General features: G+C 30.0%; 2 protein-coding genes across 4 annotated transcripts in view; one reads left to right on the top strand and one right to left on the bottom strand.

Moving 5' to 3' along the window:
- LOC106461771 (speckle targeted PIP5K1A-regulated poly(A) polymerase-like) overlaps positions 1-13,674 on the top strand; it is a 27,581-nt gene extending 13,907 nt beyond the window's left edge. For both annotated transcript variants that reach the window (XM_013921625.2, XM_022388810.1), the window contains exons 5-9: positions 3,478-3,731; positions 4,006-4,226; positions 5,869-5,955; positions 8,482-8,615; positions 12,328-13,674. In XM_013921625.2, the coding sequence (XP_013777079.1) occupies positions 3,478-3,731; positions 4,006-4,226; positions 5,869-5,955; positions 8,482-8,615; positions 12,328-13,503 (1,872 nt within the window). In that variant the 3' untranslated portion in view covers positions 13,504-13,674. The remainder of the gene's footprint in view (positions 1-3,477; positions 3,732-4,005; positions 4,227-5,868; positions 5,956-8,481; positions 8,616-12,327) is intronic.
- Positions 13,675-14,155: 481 nt separating this feature from the next.
- LOC106461774 (actin-related protein 2/3 complex subunit 1A-like) overlaps positions 14,156-25,422 on the bottom strand; it is a 48,598-nt gene continuing 37,331 nt past the window's right edge. For both annotated transcript variants that reach the window (XM_013921628.2, XM_022388811.1), the window contains exons 9-12: positions 23,835-23,910; positions 23,482-23,585; positions 18,904-19,090; positions 14,156-17,244 (exon numbers count right to left, since the gene is read on the bottom strand). In XM_013921628.2, coding sequence (XP_013777082.1) covers positions 17,206-17,244; positions 18,904-19,090; positions 23,482-23,585; positions 23,835-23,910 — 406 coding nt within the window. In that variant the 3' untranslated portion in view covers positions 14,156-17,205. The remainder of the gene's footprint in view (positions 17,245-18,903; positions 19,091-23,481; positions 23,586-23,834; positions 23,911-25,422) is intronic.

Below are 25,422 nucleotides of genomic sequence, written 5' to 3'. Positions count from 1 at the left end.
TAACTTGTTTAAGTGAATTTTAAGTACTAAAATGCATCAAAATGCAGGATTTTGGGTGCGCCCCCCCCCCCCCTCTACTTGGCTTCGATTATTTTCAGGATTTTTAGGAAAGGGACACTTTCATCTCTGTAAGATTTTTGGGTATGAAAGCATTGTAATGTTTATTGATAATCTGCCAAATTTGTTAACATTTGGTTACTAATTTAAAAGTTATAGCATGAACACTATAACAAGCACAAAAAGGTCATAAGGTTGGTCCCAGGGACCGAACCCATGCTGAAAGAATTAAACAAAAAAAAATGAGTAATTTACATTAAATTTTGTACTTCTCAGAGGAGTGGTAAAAAACATTAGAGAAGAGGGAAGACATAGGTAAGAAATGTCACAGATCTCGTATTAGGTGAGATTGAGAATTATTGGAAAATATTTCCTTATAAAATTAAAACTTAAATAATAATGAACTTTGATTTATTATCTTCATTCTGGTGCTGAGTTTATTCATATATATTGATATAATAGTTTAATTAAATTTTGAATGTAACTCTGTAAAAGTTTGTAACATGCACTTTGACCTACCCACAGTGAAAGGGTTAATTATGTGGTACTTTCACATGGCTTTATTTTTGTGCAATTTATTGTCATTGATGAAACCTGTTAGAAGCTGATTGTGGACAGCTGTGTGCAAACTGTATGCGGTTTAGTTTGTTATGGTACAAAGTTTGAAGCAAAATACTTCCCTTGCATATGGGGCATTTTGCATTGTGTATTTGGTACCTGGGGGGTCAACTTCATGTGTACGGAACCCAGGAGTTCAGGTTTACTAGAACCCTTTTACACCCAAAGTATATAGGTACAAATATTAAATTAAAGATATAATATTTCAGAAAAATTAAAAATAAACATACACAGAAACCAATAAAGCAGGAAAATTTAAGTCCACTTTTTATATGTTAGTTGTACTTGTACACTATATAATTTTTATTTACTTACATAATGCAACTAAGAACACAGAATAATAACATGCACAAAGCAAGCAATGTCCTATAGCTATCATAATTTAACTTGCTTTCTAACTCTTGACATAAGGCCTTAAAATAATTCCAAAAACTTCTTGATCCAAACACAACAAGAAAAACTTCCAAAATGAAGGTGAAATAGGCAATTCTTTGTACTGAAAACAACATAATGTAATACATTGATTGATAGATTAAAACTTTGCCTTTTATTGGTTATAAATAATATAGTATAAAACATCAGAAAAAAGTATTGTCAATTTCTGATAGAGAGGATGTGACAGGTGGGTGTGGCAAGTGGGTCTGATTTTTCTAGTTTATGACTCTGTACACAAATATAATTGAAGGCTATAAAAATTAGAATTTGCTTTAGTAATATCTATATTATAAAGAGTAAATTCCATACTTCAGAGAGGGGTGGTAAATAGATTAGAGAGGAGAGAAGACTAGAGAACAAATGTCACAATTCTCATACTAGAGTAGGTTCAGGATTTTTTAAAATACTTCTTTATAAAATTAAGAACTTAGAACTTATGTCATTAAAATTTGAATTAACTACACTCTTATGCAAAGTTTTTTTATATACATTAATAATAAGGTAGTTTAATTAAATTTTGAATGTACTCTGAAAGATTGTGACATACACACTTTGCTCTACCCATAGCAAGAGGGTTAGGGGATGATCATTAAAAATAATGTTGGTGGACAGATCTTTTTTGAGTAACCCATAGTTATTCATGATAATATTTTTGACTCGCTTTGTTTCCAAGAGGAATGTAGTTACCTTTAACTTAGCTCTCTAATTTGTAAACACAATCTCCAGCAAAAAGTACCATTCCTAGATATTGAGCTCTCTCTTATAAATAACTACATTACTACTAGTGTTTGTTATAGAACTACTGATTCTTATTCCTACCTACATTTGGACCCATCCATATAGCATCAAACAATCACTTCCTTACCAATAGAATAATTCATAAGATTATTTTTTGTCCATAAAAGATTAGTAATTTTTACTGACATCTTGTAAAATTTCAGAAGCTTTAATTTCAGAGTTATAGTATATTTGTATACCTTCTTAATTACATGGCAGTTACAAGTTTGGGTAAATATAGCAGCCTGTTGTGAAAGGGTTAATTTTATCAGTGTTATATTTCTTCATTTGATTACAGGATTTATGACATTAATTTTATATATTATATCATACTTTTATATAGTTCAGAAGTTTCTTATAATGTTAGTGTAATTATATACTCTTCCATATTAAAAGTATTGTTGTACAACTTCACTGATCCATATAGTATTTTTAAAACCACATGATGTTCTTTGTGTTATTTACAGTGTCTCTTTCAAATCTTTAATAGTCTGTATATAGGTGTGAAGAAGGTTGGTAAGTGAAACGTTACCCGTCAATAAATTATTTTGGAATATATATAAACCATTCATGTTTTTTAAAACTTAGGTGAACCCATAAAGGTTTAGATTAAATGGATAAGTAATCAGCTGAATGGCCCAAGTTTGGTGTCAATTTCAATTTAACCTCGTAATGCTTCAAATAAGAGTTGAATCTGAGCTAAGAGATTGGTAGCAAAATGTTTAACACTGCATGTATTCTTTGCATCAGGTGAATGGAAAGGAGCATTGTTTATAGAATTATGTTTTAAGACTGAAACTTGCAATATACCTTTGCTAGTTAATAATTTAGTAATTACTGTTACATATTTGTTTTAAAGCTACTGAGCAATTGTATGTATCATCACAGAGATTTTTGTACATATTTTGCTGGCAATTTAAGGCAATAAAGTAGTCTATTCCTGCCTGTTTTTGTTAAATACATATATATTGAGTTGAAACGTATTATAGGCATAAAATTACTGTTATCTATTTGTAAGTATGGAAAATGAATAGATCAAACAATAAAACTATTTAATGATAATAATCCTAGAAGCTAGCTATTCTTATTATGTTTTATAATAATAAATGAAAATGGCTCTCAAGGTATACTTAGATGGAAAAAAGGAAGGATCTTGTATAAAAAAACAACTTTTGGTGGATATTCTCGTTGATCTTATAAATATTTCACTTGCCAAATCATGTGTTATAAAGTTAAAGTATAGAATTCTTTTATTTATAGGTCTAAAACATGAGCTATTCAGTTGATTAAGAATTACATCACACCTTAAGATATTAAGTAAGACACTGATCATGCTGCATTTTTGTAAACTCAAGAAGTAGAATTTTAGCTTACAGATTATTTTCTCATAATTTGGGTTTATGTTTTCAGGTTTTGTTGATAAGAATGGTCTTTAAAGCTATTTTTGAAGGTATATTTCATGAATAAAAAAAATTTAAATTTTCACCTAGCACAAAACTTTTGAATAAGGATCTACTGCCAGTTTTACTTTGATAAAGTTTAAATGTAGAATAAAGTTTTCTATAATTTGCTGTTTTTTTCTTCATCTAGGATTTTTTTCCATGTATGCCTATGACAATGGATGATGATGATATTCCGTCAATATATGAAATCAGAGATGGTTTAGTCCCCCTTGGAGCACTGCTTGATCTGCCTAAAGATATGATGATAAAGTTCATTGTTCAAGTGATTAGAAATATTCCACGATGTAGAAATGTGATTTTTGTACCTAGCGAACATCACCCTATTGTTCATTTCTTACACTTTGGCCTTGGTTTAAACTGTGACCTTTCTTGTAGTGCAAGGTAAGTATTTATACTAATTATGGTCATTTGTGGTATTCAAGTACATCAGTATCTGGCAGAAAAGTATTAAGTATCTGAAAAATACAGATTTTGAAAATGTTATGAACATTGACAGAAAGGATATACAAACACACAATTGTACAAATAAACAGAATCTTTATTCATATAAACAGTAAACATGATTTTTACTTGACTGACCAGGAAATTAAAAACTTGAATTTTTAAAGAGTTATAACTTATTAAAGTTTGTAAAAAACTTTTCCTTTCTGTGCAGCTTAGATGTCCAGAACAGCCGTCTCTTGGCTCTATACTGTGACCTGGATCCCCGAGTACAGTCTTTGACCATGACACTCCTTTACTGGAGCAAAATGTTTGAATTAATTGGTACTGGAGACAATCTTAGTAACTATGCTTTCATCTGGTTGGTGGTCTTCTTCTTACAGACTCGTAACCCACCTATTGTACCAACAGTTTTGGAATTGAGGCAATTAGCAGGTACATGTAACTAAAATGTAAAAGTTAATTCTGTTGTCAGAAGTAATATATATATATATATACATATACATATTTTTTTTTATTTACCAGATGACTCCTAATGAAGGAGAGTTAAATTTTCTTAGTGCTAGAGTCTTCTCAAATATTATGATGATATATATATTTGGTGGGGGAAAAACAGTAACAACTGGTTGTTAAAAGCTTTAAGCCTTTATTTATTTAATAACGATGGTGTCACTTTTGCTGTTTTCTGATTACCTCTTCAGTCACTCTGAACCTAAAAGTTACAAAGAAAAAAGATAAATAGATTCTGAAAATGATGATGAGTACAAGTATCATTACTTAAAACACAATTAAAATTATTCAGTAAGTTTTAAAAAGAATAATTTTGTAAAAACTTTTTAAAAACCATGAATATTAATATTGATTAATGAAACAAAGACATATGTGAAGAGTTCATCTCAATGTTTTACCATACAGGTAAAATGTTTCATTACAAACTTTTTATAGTTGATTACTATTGTATGAGATGTAAGGTTATAATAATAAATGGTTTTAATATTTATCATCTGTTACATTTCTGCTAAGTTCAACAGATGAAAATTATTAAGATGTTAAGTGAATAAAGCTTGATTCACGTTTCTAGATTTTGTTACTTTTAAGGTATTGAGTATGTATGATGGAATATTCAGTGAAGCATAAACATAATGAATGTTATTTATGTAATAAAAATAGCCTCGATGATACATTTTAATTCTTTAATGCTAAAGTTTAATCTTTTTAGCTTTTCAGTTTCTAGTACATAATCACTCTTTTATGTGAAACAGCCAACTTATTTATATGTTTGGTTAGTTCTTCTTTATCTAAAGTTAGTTTTAGTTATTTACATAAGAAAAAAAAGAGAGCCAGATGTAATGTTAATTTCAATTGAAAAAAAAAGTGTTTAAAAACACTTAAGTGTTATGACTTTCTGTGGGATGAAGTTGTAAGCAAAAAGTTTCAAATTAAGTTAGTTCTGATCAATTTCATTAGAAAAGTATCATTGATAACCAATGTCCGTTACTTCATTAATATTCAAGCAAACATGTAAAAAATATATTAGCCTTCACTGCATTACCTTTTCTAGATTACTTAACATGTGCTCCACACTTTGGGCCATGGGTGCAACATAAGGGTAATGGTCAAATCCTACTAATCGATCAAATAAGAGTTAATCCAAGAGTTGGTGGTTGTGGGTGCTGTTGCCTTCCCTCTAGTCTGTCAGTTCATAATTAGAAATGACTGTCTGTATGTAAAATATTTGTAACAATTTAACATAATTCATAGCTGGTGTCACTAAGGTGACTATTTCTGCATCACAATGACAGTTAAAAACACATAAGATGTTTCTCACTTGTTCATTCTGTAATCAGAACCAAACTTTTAATGAACATAAATAACTAACCCACAGTAAGCACATATAAGTTTATGTTACTAGTTTTATTACTGTTATTTGTATGTAAATAGTTGCATCCAACATTTTGTTTCTCTTTCAATAGTTTGAACATGAAAAGTAACATTTTTGTAGTTTTTTTTGGTATTAGCACAAATAACTTTTAAGTTGTGTTTCTCATCTTGTGGGGTTGTATTCAACTTTTTGTAGATGAAGTGCGGGAAGTGGATGGCATTGACAGCACATTTTGTGATGAGCCATCAAAGATCTGCCCTTCAGCAAACTTATTGCCTGCAGGTACATATTAATTTTGTATGTTTACATTAATAAATATAAAATTAGTAGTTTGTGTCTGTATCATAAGTGTCAGGACAGTTGAACTATGCTATATTTATTGATTACCAATAGGCTACTCTTTTAATAATTGTTGTTGAATAATATGCATTTGTTTTTATAAAATATCTAAGAGAATCAACTTCTTGCTAACCTTAATAAGTAGACCAATGATAATTATGTACTTGAATGTGTTGCTGACTGCACAGAAGTTGGAATTTATATAATGTGTTTGCAATGATAGTGTGTGTTTGTCATTAGTTCATGATGTGATCCTTTATTTTCTTATTACTTGGCAAGATAATTCTGAAAATTAGACTGTGTTGTGCAATTTAATATGTTTGTATACAGTATCTTTGCTATTTCAATATAAATTGAAACGGTATTAATTTTAATTTGAATAAAAATAATTACAGTGTAGTTTCTTGACTTATGTACATTATTTGCCTACATAATTTCTGTTTGTATTTTGTACCAGACAACTTTTGTTATTTTAAGTTCATTTATAATTGAACATATAAAAAATGTGAAATATTTCATTACTTGTACAGTACTAACAGTTTAGAAATTTATAAACTTGTTAATCTTTTCATGGGTCCTGTTTTAAATTGAGAAAAGCAATGAAACTTGCATATTGGGAACTTGATTTTAATTACTTGTTAGGTTAGCTAGAAAAAAGCTCTTAAAGCAGAATTTTTTTTAAGTACACGACAAGCATTCTGATGTAATAAATTACCTGTGATTAGTCTTCTCTGTGTGAGTAGATAGTGAACTGAAGCCTCTAATGATGTTGGAAGAGAAATGTGTATGACTTTTGCTGTTGTTCTTGTAAGCTGAATCAGTATCAGAACTTTTTCTAAACCAGATCTGATTATTGTACAGTTATCATGATAACACCATACGTTTTGTGATGGTTTGGATGATGAAGTACAATATATAGGAAAATTGGAACTTGTGCATGAAGTGATTAAATTCATCACTTCTTCAGACAAAAGTGTGTGATGTGGTATTGTATTTCTTCATTTTTGTTAATTATTATTGTTTTATTTTACTACCTTTTTTCCCCTGTCATTTGGTAGACCTGTTACCCAAGTTTATCTGTGTATGATGCCAGCTCACTCCCCATTAAAATTAATTTTAACATTATTTTCATAGTGACTGACATGTGGATGGTGCTAAGGTGTTTGTCATGATATCAATATCTCAATGTGTAAATAAGTTGATCACATGTTTTGTCAATTGTCTCTGCAATGAATTTGTGATAATTTATGAAATTATGTATTTTCTTTCTAATTTTTTTCTGTCAACATTATATTGTTGAGTTAGAAGTTCATTTGTAAAAGTTCAGGCCTGACATTTTTAAAATTTTAGTACATTCTATTTAACTTGTGGAAGTTCCAGTAAATGCTTTTTTTTATAACCATGGTATTAACGTTTTGATCATTATTAGTGTAGAACAAAAAATATGTTACAATGCAAGATGGTCACCATATTGATCTAAAAATTAAAGAATAACGTTTTCATGAAAATTTCTAATTGACAACCAAACATCTATTTTTTATATTTTAAAGATAAATTTAGGTTGGATGTTAAACTGTCTTCTAAGCACTTAAGAATTTAACAGCATTTTAACTTGTCTTGCTTCATACATTTGACTTTATTGCTTGTTTATGAAATATTATCATGTGCAATAAATCACCATGCTTTAATTGGTTTATATAACCAATGACTTTAACTGAACAGGATACACTTTGTTAGGGTAGAAATAAACGTTGATTGCTCACTATCCATACACACTTCTGAAGATCTTTGGAATTGGAGAGATACGATTAAGCTAATTCAGCATTTTGAAATGTCTATTAAACAAAGAGAATATACCACTAGATAATATGTAATTGGGTTAATAATTTTTACCCTGTGTCCTGTACACCCCTAATTGACTTGGATGTACTGCTTGTAAGTTCACTTTCCTCCTGCATGGAATTATTTTATTGCTATGTCATTTGAACAGAAATGAATCAAGACTTGAATTAAAAGCGGTTTCTTTATAGCATATTCAAGGGTATTTTTACATTTTGTAGAAATTACTTCTACATTTTATCATCTTGCATTTAATGTTTTTTTTCTCAAAATGTAAATTTCAAGTATATTACTTGAACCAATATCAGTGTAACTTGAAAAATGTGATACGTTTCAATATCTCCTCTCGCTGTTATGAAGGGGGAATTATATTGAATTTACATAGTGTCTCTCATATATATTGAGTAACTCACCAACTGGGTGATTTTGTTTCAGTAAATGTAATTTAAAGGTTGCTGCACTGTAAAATAGGTCTAGATTTTTCCATAATAAAAACTATGAAGACATAAATAATAATTCTTGCTGTATTTCTGTGTGTTAATCAACCTGCATACATATGTATATGTCAGTCACTGTTATTTCAGATTTTATTCGAAACTAAAGGAACAAATTCTGGAATGTTTATTTTAGATGAGCTACTGAAGGACTTTTTTAGCTTCTACAGTTCCTTTAACTTCAGACAATGGGTAATATGTCCAAGGTTTGGCCAAGTTATTAAAAAACATGAATTTTTCCATACGTTTCCATATTTGGCTCACTTCAGGGTGAGTTGATGAATTAAGTACTATGAATTCATGTACATTTATTTGTATCTGTCTCAATTTGTAATAAACTTTAGATGAATTGAAAGATTAGTTAATATGAACTTATTACTAATAGATTATTTGTACAACTTCTTGGTCTCTCTGCTATACTTTTATTTTTGCCCCTTACAAAAATAAGTCACTTATGAGATTGGAAAGTATTTTGATTTTTTTTTTATATGTCTGAAACTTTTTTATTATAGTGGGCTAGTTGCATAGTTCATATTTTGAATTTTACAGTAGTAATGTAGTAGAAGCTGAAGATGAATTAACCTAGTTGTTGAGACCATCTAAAGATGTAGAGCTGTTGATTGTGTAGATTTCATTCAAAGTTATGATCAACTAGATTTACTCTCTAGCTAGCTATGGGCTCAGTGGATTATTGTGGCCCAAAGGAACATTTAGTTTCCATACTATAACTTGTAATATGATATGTGTATCTTCATGAAATTTGGCAAACTTTCAGTAAACAGTACAAGTCTTTTGTATACAAAAATTCATATTTTTTAATATTTGCTAAAACTTTGTGAATGTATGAAGTCAGAGTGTTGACTGCCCTGAGTGCTAAGTGATTTTCTTGAAATTAAAAGTACTTATTTCATTTGCATGTTCTCTCAAACATCCTAAATAAATATCAAACGTTTTTTTTTCCAGTAAATCTTTACATTTTCTCTACTCTAACTCTATATGCATTCAGTCGGTTTGTTTGATCGAATTTATAACTATCATAAAAAACAAAACAAAATAAATCTAAATTGCCCTTTTTTCTTTCTACAACTGTAATAGGAAACTACAACCCTAGATAGCTGAAAGCTTGGAACAATAAAAATTGTTTATACTTAATTTTGACCCATGTCAAAAGTTGTAAATCACTAAGAGAACCACCCATAGTCCACTTTACTATATTGAATGATATAATGTATGAACTGCTCTGTAGCATACCATATGAAGAATTTGTATTATTTTTTTTGGGTATATTATCTAACCTAACTTAACAAGTTTCTGATTTTTTTTATTTTAGTTTCTTTTATAACAATAAATAAAAAGTATGCATGAAAAACAAGAAGTATAGTACTTACCTTTGACTTTTTTTTTTTTTTTTTGCTGTCAGTTGCTGATATCATTTAAGCCTACATTTTTATGCTAATAGTACTAGATACACTAAATAATTTTATTTACTTAAATAATGGACCTAAGAACACAGAATAATAACATGTACAAAGCAAACAATGTCCTATAACTATCATAATTTACCTGGCTTTCTGTCTGTGGCATAAGAGCCTTTAAATCTTTACCCCTAAGCTTGTTGATCTGAATACTGAGAAAAACTTTCAAACTGGAGACACAAAAGACAATACTCTCTGTACAAAAACATTATAATGTAATACATTACTTGATAGATTAAACCTCTGGTTATAAATAATATAGTATAAAACCCAGAAAACTATTGGCAATTTGTGAGAGAGAAGATGTGGCAAGTAGGTCTGATTTTGTACTTTATGACTCCTTAAACAAATAAAATTGAAAGCTAATAAGACTGACTTAGTAATATCTATATTATAATGAGAGAATTAGTTAACTTCCACATATCTTAGAAGGGTGGTAAATAAATTAGAGAACAGGGAAGGCCTAAAGAACAAATGTCACAGTTTTCATACTAGGGGTGATTAAGAATTTTTAAAAATATTTCCTTATAAAAATTAATAACTTAAATCTCGCATAATATTAAAATTTGATTATTAACTATGTTTTGATGCCAAGCTAATTTGTATACATTTATAATAAAGTAGTTTAAGATTTGAATATATCTAAAAAGTTGTGACATGCATACTCTGACCTACTTGAAGGATAGGGTTAAGCATTAATTGATATTATGGGTAAAAGTTTCTCCAAACAAGACAATGATACGTGTTGGAGCAATATTTTCAAAAATCATTGACTAGTTTCTCTACCAGGTTAATAAAAATAATATGTAAAACAAATGCATATAAACCATCTGTGAAGCTAAGATAAATGTAAAAAAAAATCCTGTTTGATCAGAGTTACCAAGTTTTAAGAATCACAAAATATTAATATTCTGTTGAAACTGTTTTTTTCAGTGATGCAAGAATTTTTACAGTAAAAAAAAAATGCTAGTCAGAAATCAAGCTTGCTAAATTTTGGGGTCAGAAAAAATTGTGTTCAGTGGAAATTCTTTAAATATCAAGCTGAATACTGTGTTACTTTTTACAGTATGGAAGACTAATATTTAAAGATGATGATACAATTTTATATATGTACATATATATGATCATCATCTAGACTTGGAAAAATAATGACACTTGAAAGTAGTGTTATTTAAGAATATGTGCAGCCATATTATTGAAGATAATGTACTTTATATCACTGCTTCTATGATTTTGGAAAAAATATTATACCCTAGACAAAAGAGCTTGTATTTTACTTAAGATGAAGGTCACAGGGGTTTTGTGCATTTATGTATATTAGGTAATTTTTCTAAAGCTTTCATATAAATTGTCTTTTAAAACTAGAAAATATGACATACAGGTTTTACAGCTGTAGGCAAAACATATGGTTTAGTATGCACTATGTCATACGTAATGTTAATTTTTTCTTTCTTAAAGATAAGAAACCATAGTTGTTTGTGTTCATAAATTACTATTATGTGAGCTTTGTATCACAAACTTTGATTTTGAAATGCAGTTAAGCTTTAAGAAGTGTTGATAGTATTTTTTGGAAGGTTTAGTTTTTGTTTCTTGAATCAATTTTCATCTACTGACATTAAATAGGAGAACTTTTAACATTTTGTTACCCTAACTTCAGTGGTTATGAAACTGGTAAGAAAGTAAAATAAATTTTCCCTGATGAGTTGTAAAATTGTGTTAAGTAAAAGGCATACAAACATATAAGATAGGCTAGTATTGTTGGAACATAAAAACCGTTATGCAACAAAACTTTATATATCAAGTATTTTTTGAGGTCTATGTAATGAAAATGTTTGTCAATGAGATACTTGTTGGTTTTTATTTAATCACAAACTTGACACTTTTTTGCTGTGAAAGTACTTGATAATCTAACTTGCCTATTTCATTAAACACATTTTTTTTTTATAAATAAAACATGTTTGCTATTGTATGTGACATAAGAATGGCTATAATATGAGAACATGATTTTTGAAACTAATATCACCTCTTCACAACTAAGTTCTGTCAACTTGTACAAGCTGCTATCCAGTGAAATTCTCATCTAGTCATAAATTAAGGCATTTTCTGCCCTGAATCAAATGATGTATTTATTTTGAAGAAAAATCCTTAAAAAATGAAAGCATAAATCAGTTGCAAAGCTAGATATATCTAAAGCTCTCTTGTAATTAAATATGTGGGTATATAAAGTAAACTACACCAAACATATAGGAAGTATATGAAAATATTAAGGTTAAATTTTTTTAATCTTCCATTGATTTGTATATCTTAAGAAAACTTGAGATAATAAACTTGTAAAAGTTTTAAATGTTTACAGGGAAAGTTCTGAGGACTAAATATTTGCACATAATTAAATTATTTTTTTATACATGTCGAGGAAAATTTCCAGTTTATTACTATGCACTTTTGATGGTGTTTAATTAAAGGAAAGAAAAAAGTTTTTTGTGTAACAGTTATGATTTTTTTTTTAGATAACTCCACTCTCAATTCAAGATTCCTTTGACTTGAACCGTAATATTACAGCATCAGTTTCGGATGAAGCTTTAGAATCACTTTTGGCTAGTTTTCATGAGGCACAACTGTTGTGTGATTCCCCCTGTTATACTGGCGAATGTAAGGGTGCTCCCAAATCCTGGGGAATTCTGGCACTTTTGGATCCCAAGAAACACCTGCATACACAACCAAAGCCTCCTGTGCCAGAGCAAAAGCAAGACTTAATTCCTGAAACTAAAGTTGCTGCTGAAAAGTTCACAATTGAATTCCAAACCCAGTTCTTGAATTTCTGTTTTGGTTTGCTGTCACAAAATGTTTCAGAGTGGAACATGGAAAGGTTGTGGATGTACAAAACATCTTACATTATTTTAGACATCCTCCAACGAGGTATGATGTTTGAATGTAAGGTTCGTGACCACATGAGACGACGCTGGATGAAAAAGAAAGACGATGAGTGTACACAGAAGGTTGTTAGACTATCAAATAATCAAGGAAAAAGAAAACAGTTGACCCCTGAAAGTGAAGAGACTTGCTCCAAACGGTTGTGTGTAAACCAAGAGGAGGAATTATATGAGGAAACAGAAAACAGGGTATCTAAGGAAAATAGAAATATACTCTATGATCCTGAAAATCCAACAGAGTGGGACCAGTTTGAGGAACTGATTTTTGGTTTACAAGTTAACCATGATACAGATAAAGACTGGAATGAAGATGACAGTGACAAAGAGGTTGATAACCTAGAAGAAATGGAATCAAGTTCTGCAGTTGCAGAGTCCCAACCATCAACATCAAGAGATAAGCATTCAACTGGTTCTAGGACCCTTTTGAAAATCTTCTGTAAAGTGTTTTATCGTACTTGGTCAGGACGGAAAAAATACAAGGCTGGCTTTGTTGCCAAGAAACCTAATGATCCTCTTGAAATAGAACAATATATATCAGAAAACATCATTAGTAAAAGCTCCCAACAACCAGAGAAACCACTATTTGAATTCATTTGCCGGACAAAAGAACTTAATAAAAATGGAATATTATCCATTGAAGTTGAACTGAAGCCCAAAACTCCTAGTAAAGAATTTACAGGGCATGTTTCAGTCTTTCTGAGTTCGTACCTGTCAAAAATGGCAGAAAAGTTAATGCTTGCAAGCAGTACATAATTGAATTTTGTAGATCATATTTTGAAAATACAGAAGAAAAACAACAAAAAGATTGTAAATGTAAGCTGTTAAAATAAACGTAGGAGGTTCAGTGTTAGCCAGATATTTCACGATTAAATGGAAATATTTACATATGCTAACGAATAAATAAATGTTCAGTTTCTTTCTTCATCTTCTGTGGTTATTAAAAAACTTACCTGAAGTCTGTGCTGAATTTTTAATATACACATACAGGAGATAACACTTAAATTGAAGTGTTCATGGGCAAGACATGTACTTATCTTTTAAGTAGAAAAGTAAAAACCATTGAAAAGATGTTGAAGGTGGCTGAGTGATGATAATTTTGGATAGTATAACAAGCTTCTTCAGGATTAGTAGCATAAATTTAGAAAGGTGTTAAATTGTGGAATGCACAAGTTTTTAAGTTGTTGCTCTTGTTGTCAAACTATTCTAAGAGCAGCTTGCATTTCTATCCATTTCCAGGATTCTATAATTGTTGGATGTTCATTATTTCACCATTTCTGAATCCTCCTACACTGAGAAAAATTTGTGCTACCACATCAAACAGATGAAGCTCCTTATACTACCCAAAATGTAAAAAAATCCAACTAATTCCCCAACATACTTGAAAAGAGAGAGATCAACACATATCTAGAGTTAATCAAAATTTATTTGATTTGCAAGTTTGTTACCTAAAGCCCTTGTGTTTTAGAAAGAATTTACATTATTAACAATTTTAATGAAATAATGCAAGTTCTCTATTTTCTAAAGCCATTCCTTTGTCGGTTTTTCTTTTTATTTGTAAATTTACTACTTTAATTAATGAACAAGAATCAAGATATAGTAAAAGATAGAGATCTTAAGAACATGCTGTTTACACTATGTGAATCTAAGTAATAGTTAATGACCATCATGAAGACAAATCATTTCAGTTAATTTTTTCATGTACTGCTGTAAAATAGGACGTCTGACACTGAATTAAAATTTTGAACAACTAACTGTAACAATTTAATTATTCCCTAAAATTAATCCTAATAATTCATACAACAATTATAACAGGTTGACAGGCTTACAGATAGCCCTCATCTTAACAAAATTTCAAATTAAATAGTGTCTTAAGGGTGATATAACAAACCACACTTTTTTTTTTCTCTTGTAGCTGCATAACAGGCATTCAAAACACACTAAAACTTGGTTTTCCACCATGTTAAGCTGTTAAAGTATGTAGTAAACCAAGTTAAACAATTTCTTTCTCATAGCTTTACTACAGTTGGTACCAAATATCAAGTAGATGTAACAGTCAATAATGTTGCTCAGTCTTGTTAGTAGTACAAGTAAAAAGTTTAAGAAACAGGGTTGAAGAACTGCTGTGGATGAAATACACTTTTCTTGTTCCTTATTAATTACTATGATATCACGACATACGATTATAACCTTCACATTGAATAATTAGTATTCTTTGAAAAGTCTATCACAGCTATTGTTTGGAACAACTAACAAGAGTGATTTAAAACACACTCCCATAAAGTAAGCCATTGAAATGAATTTTATTCATTAGTCCATTGTTATTCTGTATATCTGTACTTCACAGCTAAATATTCAATTGTAAAGAGCAGTGGTAAAACTGAGGTAACAGAAAGTGAATTATTGATTTTTCACTGCATAATTGATACCTATTTTACTATTACCATGATATGAAGATGATCATGTGTTAATAAAAATTTCTATTACTTTAAACTGACAGAAAAATTACACTATCTTAACTCCTATAAACATAAAAACGCAACTTTCAATCATGTTTCTTCATTTGAATCTTAATATGCTTTGATATCTCAAAAGTTTCTACTTTATGATTCTTTTTTCCCCATTTTTCTGCATTAGTAGTGAACTTGGCTTTCAAGTAAATTACTATTTCACTAAGCATATTAAAGATGTTGCTAACAATAAATTGTAAACCTCACAATGAAACAGCTAGGGTGAGCACTGACAATTGCATAACTGTCTGTAAAATGGAGCATTCTTTAACACTGCCTCTTCAGGGTCATTTCCTTTTCATCAGATATCATGTATATATCAAATTGAAAAGTCTACATTGAAAAAAAAGTAACTATTCTTTTGCAGCTCCTATTTTTCATTATCTTGCACCCATAGTAACAAGTGCTGATGGAAAATGGGTAATATTTTGCTTTGTTAAAGTTGACTCATAGCTAGGAGATTAAGAAAATAACTAGTTCCAATATTTATACAAATCAAGCAGCATTAAGTAGTATGGCTAAGTAAACAACTGTTCTGTTAATCATCTGCTACTTAACTCTCAACTAGAAGATATCTGTTGAAATGAATTTACTTCTGTAATTGTACGGTGCTGGCTTGTGTTACAGAGCTTGTATTATACTGATACAACAGTTAAAAGGAAAAACTAGAAAATTTTGTTTTGTAATTTAGGTGTTGTCGGATATCCTAATGAAAAGTTTTCTAACTGGGAATAATTTACCGTCAAATGAAACTTACAAGTAGTTGGTTTAACTGCATTTTGAGTTTTCAGAGCGTTCATATCATTATTATTTACTTTCAAGCACCATTACTTTAAACAAAACCAAAATAATGAACTTAGCACTATCGTGGTTTTCTTCACTATTTGATCAAGGATAGTATAAATTATACTTAAAGCAAACCTGTATAATTGCTCAAAGAGCTTGTAGTAGCCATAACAGCCTGTAAACAGTAATAAAATTTCTTGCTCTTCATTTTAAACGTGAAATTCAGTACTTACCTGTAGCTGAGACATATGAAAATTCCCAGTTACAAGTTATCCTTAATTGTTAGATAGGAAGTGGAAAACAAATGTTTGAAAAATATCCACAAGAGATATTTCACTCAAGTTCAGCCCTTATTTTAAAAGATGGAACAATGTTGGGGGGCTGGAACTAAAACAATTATTTATATTAATCCTAATAGCTCATATTTTATCTGTCCATAGTTGGTTTCCCACTTGATTGTATACTTTTACATTGTAGTTTCCAGATAGTGAGAATGTAAATAATGTGTAGGACAAAGGGAGACAAAACCATTACTCGTGCTATAAATAAATGTAAATATATATATGATGCCATCACCTTTTCCACAAATTTCAAATCCCTACATCCATTCAAAAAAAAAGAAACTTGTAGTTGGCACTTAGGGAATGCTCCATTTTACGAGACACAAAAAAACTTGGGCTAAACCATTGCAAAGGCACAAGTGAATGAATTAACCAACATGAGTTCATTGAATAGCCATAAATACATGTAAATTTTGAACCAGAAGGAACAAGTGAAAAAATGGAAGCCTGTCCAACTAATTGGTTTTGACAATGGTACAATATATTTCTTACAATTTACTACACTAAATACAAATCCAAACACAGATATCCTCTTTGAATTCTGTGCAGTTTAAGAATTCGTAATTATAATTTTTTTTTAAATTTAAAGCCAACTTTCATTTCTATCCTTTTCACTTGATTTATGAACAATCTTTAATGATTTAAACATTTACATCTAAATTTTTTGTCTCTGTATCAAATCAGCATAAATTTAAGTTTTTGAATATACAAGAAACCTGCAGCAACTTCCAAGAGGCAGCACCAAAGGAAGGGCGAGCAGAAGTGCCGATGATCGGGTTTGGAGAAATGTCTTCACCCTGCATAAGGACCACCTTTTTGTTTCACACAATCCTTAAGTCAGATAACGCTGCTTCTAATGACTAGAAAAGAAAAAGGAACAAAATGGAAATAAGTTTTACATATCTAATTTGTTACATTCACCAGAAATAATACAACGGAATAGGTACTTTCAGACCTAACCAAACACCACATGCTGGCTAGTAACCAGAGTATGGGTCTGCAGAGTTTGTAATTTATTTTGAACATTTGAAATTTAGAATTAAATATTTATTACTGCTTGTCACTGCACGTTTTATAAGTTCCATTTACAACTAGCTTGTAATGTAGATGATGGTGATGTTATTACGATTTTAATTCCCATAAAGAAGCAGCTATCAGTATATTATTATTATTTAATATATACATTCACTATCAAATTTCATAGTAGCAATTTTATCAGAAACCTTTGAGCAATTAGTTAGCAAGAGGATAATTACTGAAAAGTCACTTTCTGTGAAAATATTTTTTATTTCTAAACAATTTTTGGCTTAATTTACATTAACTGATATTCCTAAAAATAATACACCAAATTTTCTTCCTTAATTCATTCACTTGTCTTTGGCCAAATTTCCTGTAAACATACACACAATCCTTTTCAAAGAGTATAATGTAGACTGAGTTGATTAAACACTTTGTAATTAAATTATCTTTAGTTAAAAATAGGGAAAAAAATACCCAATTCCTATGATTTGGGTTTTTACACCTTGACCAAGGGCCTATAGCTCTTGATAAGGTAGGTAGAGCCTTGCCAGCAACTACAAAAGTTAAAGAATGTGTAAAGTGGAAATGACAGGATTTTTTGTTTTATCTTGAGATAAGGCTATTTTCTTTATAAAACATAAAAGGTTTAAGATGATTGCTAAAACTTATTAGTTTCCAATCATAACTTTACTTCCTTTTCTGTACAACCTTAAAACATCCATTCAATCACTTCCCTACAGAGTTCATATGTAAGGGAAAGAATAGCTATTCAATACTGCCAATATAGCAATTTGGAATAAATGTGCTTTAGAAATATTATTTTGGATGAATAAGTTCTTAGATTGGTTTTATTGAATTTTATGCAAAGCTACTAGAAGGCTATTTGCACCAGCCATCCCTAATTTTGAAGTGATAGACTAGAGGGAAGGCAGCTAGTCAACACTGCCCTTCACCAACTCTTGGGTTACTCCTTTTACCAGTGAACAGTGGGATTGACCATTAAATTATAATGCCCCAACAGCTGAAAGGGAAGCATATTAAGTGGCAGGGTTGTTGAATTTGTGACCCACAAATTTCAAGTCATGTGCTCTAACCACTAGACCATACCATGCCTTAAATTATATTGTCCCTTATTAGCAGTTTTTCAAAGGTTGCTTTCCTTGAAAGTTTGCATTACTTTCCATGTAACTGACATGAATGGTTAGAAAAAGTATGAAATTCGTATTTGCACTAAAAAGGTTATTTCTTTCACATGAATAATATAAATAGTTCAAAAACCTCTTTTACACGGGACCACTATGATGAAAAAATAATAAATGCATGCCACAACTTTCCCTTTCTTTAAACCTGAAAAATTGCATTCATTACTGAAAAATCTTTCAAAAAATGTCTCAACAAAACCAGTTGAAATTATTTATTTTCTCTTAGAGAAAAAAATAAATCATCTATTAGAATACAGAATTATTAAATCTTCATGTGTAATGTGTCATAGTACAAACCTTTACATCCCAAATGACCATTTTACCATCCATACCAGTAGTGCAGAATTTTGTAATCCCTATCTTGGTCCCGGCATAAACAGTCATGTGTGTTACAGCATTTTGATGGACACTGTCCAAGAGAGTGTCTCCAACATTATTATCCTTCATAGCACGCATATCCATATTCCGGAATTTTCTCATGGCACTGTGAAAAAATGAGATAAGATACTTGATATTATAAGGGAACAAAGTTGATTTCAGCAAACTTGAAATACACTTTAGAAAAGATCTTCATTTAGATGAATTTACAAATGAAAATTAAATTTTGAGCAACAGATTAGAAAACAGATAAGGTTAGAAATTATGAAGCAAGCTTTGAACAATTTTAATTGCGTATATTATATATACACATTATAGGAAATAATTATGGAAATGCATAGGTGATAGGAGTCACAAATAGTGAGTAATTGTAAGTAAATGGTTCAGTTATCATTAGCACAATACATTATTCCAACATATAGTGCAATGCAATAGTCTTCTGTATTTGCTTTAACCCTATCTAAAAATACTTAACCAAATTACACAAAACTTTGTAAAAAACTTTAAAAATAAATCTAGTTTCTGCTTTAAAAATTAATATAATTTTACTTAGTATTACTGTCAATTTTTAGGTTGAGAAATTTCAAAAATTTTGTTGTGAGATACCATTAAAAATACTTCCTTTAATCTTATATTTTTTTATGTTATTAAAAGGAAATTCCAACCTATTTTATACTCATTAATACCTTTCTTTTGATACTTTATTTTACCAACTGGAAAGTCACAACAGTTGTACAAAACAACTCAAAAAGTAACAAAGATTTATAGGTGACCTATGACTTCATATATCAAAATGGCATCAGGCTAAGTATTGTGATTTTTGCCGATATGTTTGGTTGAGATAAAATTGTATCTAATAAATATAGTTTTATAATAAATTTTTATTTGCATGTGTTGTCTAAATACAATAATTTTCCCAAGAAATGAACTGAGTCCTGAATAGTTTGCCATCACTTACCATACTCACTAAACCTAACTAAAATTACATGATATCTTGTCATAGAAAACAAAAATTCCTGTGGTTTTCATTTTCAAACAGATATAATCCAACATGAAAGCAATTCAAGAACTTATACAGCAATTTCTAGATCTGCAGTTTGTTCTTAAGTGGTGTATACGTTGCACAAGAATTCTCTGTTCACCCCTGGAGCTATGGGTAACTAAAATTTTGAGAAATCACACATTATTGCTACACTACTTAGTTTACTCTATATTGATAGAGACAGATTAGTATCTGTTTTTACCCAGTCATTTTCATTCATTGGCTCTAGCCATTTTGAAAGATGAACTTCATTAGTAATTATTCAAGTCATATGGTGTGACATCATAACAGGGGTAACAATACAGGACTGTAGTGATACAACCACTGACAGAGAAGGAAAATAACATGAACATAAATCATGATAGTTTCTTAGCAATACAAACCTATATTTGGTGTTGGTAGAAAAAAAAAAAAATCCATAAATACACTGTTTACAAGCGAGACTCCTTGGAGCTGCATATAAATGAAAGATGGAACCTTCTCATTTTTCATTACATTAAAAAATGTTGTATAATGACATCAATTCTAAAACATCTTTTGGTAAAAATTTGTAGAAATAAGAGTTAGAATTATATTTTTACTTAAAATTTGAAACTTCATATGCAAGTTTGTATCAACTCCTTACAGTGACCCTTTTCTGCACATCACAGATTTTACTTAGTTACATTTATAATTTTATTAAACTATTTTTATGATCAATGTTTGTCAATAAAATCAATCTTAAACGTTTCATTATAGTTCAAAGTTTTAGTTCCTTTATTTCAAAAGAAACCTTAATGAAAATTCTTAACGTTTTGTTTTATTCTCTAGTGATCTACAAGTTCACAAAATGTTAAATTTGTGTTTTTGTAGTTTGAACAGTTTTTGACTCACGCTAGCCTTCCATATATAGAAAGAATCCAGGTTAATTGCCCTGTGTACACATTCTTCTTTCAAGTTCCATAGGGCACATTCAAAGAAAGGAAAAATAAGTTTCTCTGAACTCTAGACAGATGCCACGCCCACTTTCTACCATTGAGTTGCGATTTCTCAGCCAATTAAGTATGTTCTCTTAACTGGTATTCTAAAATTGGTGCAAAGAATTACTGAGTGAACTGGTCAAACTGCTCTTAGTATTGTTGCTTCTTTGTCCTCACTACTTTAGCATTACTTCTCACCTAGAAATATGTTAGTTAGACAGACAGTTACATTGTGTTTAGGTAAATAACAGTGCTAAAAGACAGGAAAGGATAATAAATTATTAAAATATATTATATGTGAAAATATAAAGGCATGCAAAAAAAAAAAGATGTTTTAAGAATATTTCACCAAATGTTAAATGGTATGTACATTTTTCCTGTCTTAATATAGGATAATAGCTACAGTTAGTAATATCATAGAAAAAGTGAAAAAAAATATATATAAATAATTAACTTAAATTAAAAAGAGCTTTTGATATTCACTTTGGAGGTTCTAGGGATTATGAAACCTATAAATTTGAAAAAAATATTTTTTATACTCATGTTGTTTTTTTAGTTACGCGAGAGGCTACATGATTACACTCCCGTAAACTTAAACAGAGTAGTACAGTTTATTTTTTTTGCTATGATAAGTCTATCAATTTATGACCATGAGATATTGTACCAAGTGCCCTGTATTACTATTCATAATTCAGCAAAGTTATTTGGTTGCCAATTATCCTTAGAATTTATATAAACCCATAAAGCCCTAATACTACGACTTTGTGCAGGCCAAGCCACAGTTGTGTGTGTTCCATTAACCTCTTTTTCCCTATACTACATCTGCTGTATGCTTGGCATTGCTGTTCTTGGAAGATGAATTCCTAACCAACAAATGTTGTTCTTGAGGGAATGATATGATGGCTAAGAAACTGCTTGTATCTTTCAGCAGTCATGGTGCCATCAATTTTGTGTAGATATCTACCACTATTAGCTAAGATGCAGTCACTCTTACTACTGGTACTTCAACATGCTTCACTGTGGAAGTTGTATGTCTACCACATTACCCTCTCTCCTATCAAACAAACTATCAAATATTGTTGCCAAACAATTTGAATTTATCTGTAAATAGCAACCTCCTCCAGCATTGCTTATCTAACTGTTTAAAGTCTGATGCCCATTTCATCCCTTTGGTCTGATTCTCTCTCCTAAGCAATGGGTTTAGTGGCTAAACATATACCGAGACCACTTTGTGCTTAATCTATGTCTTAATGTTCTGAAGGTAACATTCACAACTGTACTTACCACTAGATCACTAGACCTCTAATGTATTGTCATATATCATGTAAAGGGCAAACTGAGTTATTTATCACTACTTTTGAAGAGTTTGGACTTTCCACCTTAAATACTTTTATTATAAACAGTACTAGTTTCACACACCTTCAGTTTTTTATAGCTCCTACTGAAACATGAAATTTTGCTTCAATCTGTCATTTGAATTATCCTTTACTAGTTCAAATATTGATTTTTACACATTTTGTCATGAAGCATTTCTGTCCTATGAGTCATGGATGCATTTACCACAATAATGCTGAGCATAGTACTATTGCCTCTACCTTTAGAGGCATTATGTTTGCATGGAACTGTGACTAGTTGGATGACAGCCAATCACAGTGTAAACTATCAACATGTGACTGTACACTGGTACAGTTCATTTTCATTCAACTGATGAGAACGTCCCCATAACATTTGTATTTTGTTCACTGCTTCCATAGTTATTTCGAATACTGTGTGTATATGAAAGGAGTGTATTATTGCATTAGTAACAGTAATTTGAAACCATCCCAAAGTATTAGGGATAAGGATTATTCCTCACACACCATGCACTTATGAGCTAACACACCATTAATAGCTAGGCTGGTTCAGAGTAGCAGCTACTATTGATTGGCACTGCACAGGTGACAAGGAACTGCAGGTTGATTAGTAGATAGCCTGTTATTTTTGTAAAAAAGCATAATGATATCCTTCATACCCTGAACCCACCTCATTGTGGTCACGTTTTATACTTTTGAGCATGTTTTGTTTAATTACTGAAACATTGAAAGGACTGTATTGGTTTTAATGAAATCACAAGTGATTATATGATTACAATATTTTTAATTATTATTATAAACATTTGAGAGACTTGTCGAGCTATGCTTTCACATAGCACAAACTTAACTAAGTTTAATTGAGAAGGTGATAACAAATATGATTAATGAAAAGCTCAATATGTCCAAAACTAATAACTTACAAAAACTCAAGCCAAAATCTATAATGAAAATTTAACACACTAAATGCAAAAATAAGCCATGAATACAAATAACAAGAAAAGGTTGAATACATAAACAATGATAGAATATCACAGGAAATTCCTATGAATCATTTAGCCTGCAGAAAACAGTAATCTATGGAGAACCAAAATCAATACTTAAAGTTCATATATACTAGTATATATACAAGCAGCAAAAACTCTACCTAAATCCATCCATCTCTTTCTTTTGAGACTTGTCTAACTTGTCAACAAATGTCAATTGACCTTGATCATCACATCGAAATAACATAGGACAACAGTCGTAGCCCTAACAAAATAAAAACATTTTTTTTAAATAACTGGTCTGAAACCAACATGGAAATTTACTGTAATTGAAAAAGTCAAAATTTACTCATGTAGTATTTATTTTCTATTTACAAAGAAATGGACAAAATTAGTTTTAACAAATGAGTCTGAAAAGCAATATAAATGAGAAAACAAAGCAAAAAACTTTCTGTCTTCTAAGTTATAAATATTCACAAAGATAAAGAAGAATGTAGTATAAAGGGAAACTTACAGCAGCTATAATAGTAGTTGGTGAAGCCCACGAACAGGTTAGATAAGGAAGGAACTGTGTCTTTATTGTAGAAAGCCTGTAAATATAACAAGTTTAGATTTTATCATATGTTTAAGTTTAAACTTCCAGTATTATATTAAAATTATTTAATTTAAAATATACTTTTTTACTACACAGTTATTTCAACAAAGCAAATACCTAAGCTCCTCAATGAGATTAGTCATTTTAATTTTTACAATAATAAAACATATACTGTATTTATAACCTTATAAATAAAAGTTTTTTAAAATTTAAAATCAAGGTTACTAACATTTCTTGCATTGTTATGAAAGGGATGAGGCCTGCATTCCATAGAAAGTCAAGGGATTAATCTGATACTGTATGACAGATCATACAGTGATCTCATATTTCTTGTGTCAATTTCAGACTTGCAAATAAATCACAAAACTACTCTGACATCAAGTAGCAATCTGAAATCAGTGGTATTTCTTTTGCAATTAATGTATTTGGAAAAAAACTAATCTACTTAAACCTCCTAACTGATGACATACAAGTTTCTACCTCATATTATTGCTTTAATTATAATTCAATAACAAGATAATTATCAATTGTTAAACTATGTGTGGAAGGTTAGTCAATGAACAAGGTATACTACTTCAATCAATGAAAAGTCTGAAGCATAAAAGTTAATGTTTACTTAAGTTATATGAAATTCAAACATTCTTAAGTAGAAATATACAACTTCATTTGAATGAACCAAATCTGTTTCGTGTAACTAAAATACACCCTCACATAAACAAGCATCATAGACATTTATACAAACAGAACTGACTAATGGTACAATAATTCTAAGTAGTTGATAATACTGTAACATAATTTCATCTGCAGTCATACTCAAGTAAAATTCAAAATGATATGTTAACTGCGAAGAAAACTAGCTTATAGTTTATGTTATAAGTTTGCTGTAATTCTTCTTAATTTCAACTACTAAAGAAATCTCTCAAGCTAAATTTGTATATCTATGAATCTATTTCTAGTGCTGGTGTGTGTACACTTCAACATGTTATATTCCAATACAATTTAATCTTAATTCATTGCATTAAGTTTATCACCATATTAACCTTTTCAAGACGGGTCATAGGTGAAAGGCCATATCATCTCGTTTGTTGACTCGCATCCAAAATTTTATTGAACTACTATTTCATGAATTTATGTCAATAAGTTTGGTATCAAACTGTATATTATAATTCTAATAATTTTAGAACTATACATTACTCAATTTCTTAATTTAAAAGTAAATATAAAAAAAACACAGATAAACATCAATTTTTGTGTGCCACATGGTATGTTGAATGCAGCACTGGTTCAAATTAAATGTTTGTGAAGTCAAAATACTAAGTCTATAGTTTCTTATGAATTAGAATTACCAATATTGACAAACTAGAATATAAAATAAGAACATCTTATCTTTTCTATTTGCTAAGATATTGCTTATGTAATAAATCAAATGCAGTAGCACCCCGCTCACCTCTTTCCATTTTTGGAAATGCTCCCTTATATACACTTACTTCTATATATGACATGAATA

Source organism: Limulus polyphemus, unplaced genomic scaffold (genome assembly GCF_000517525.1).
Source record: "Limulus polyphemus unplaced genomic scaffold, Limulus_polyphemus-2.1.2 Scaffold1027, whole genome shotgun sequence".
Lineage (NCBI taxonomy): Eukaryota > Metazoa > Arthropoda > Merostomata > Xiphosura > Limulidae > Limulus > Limulus polyphemus.
Note: the sequence above shows the minus strand (reverse complement) of the source record. Positions and strands in the feature narration are given on the sequence as shown.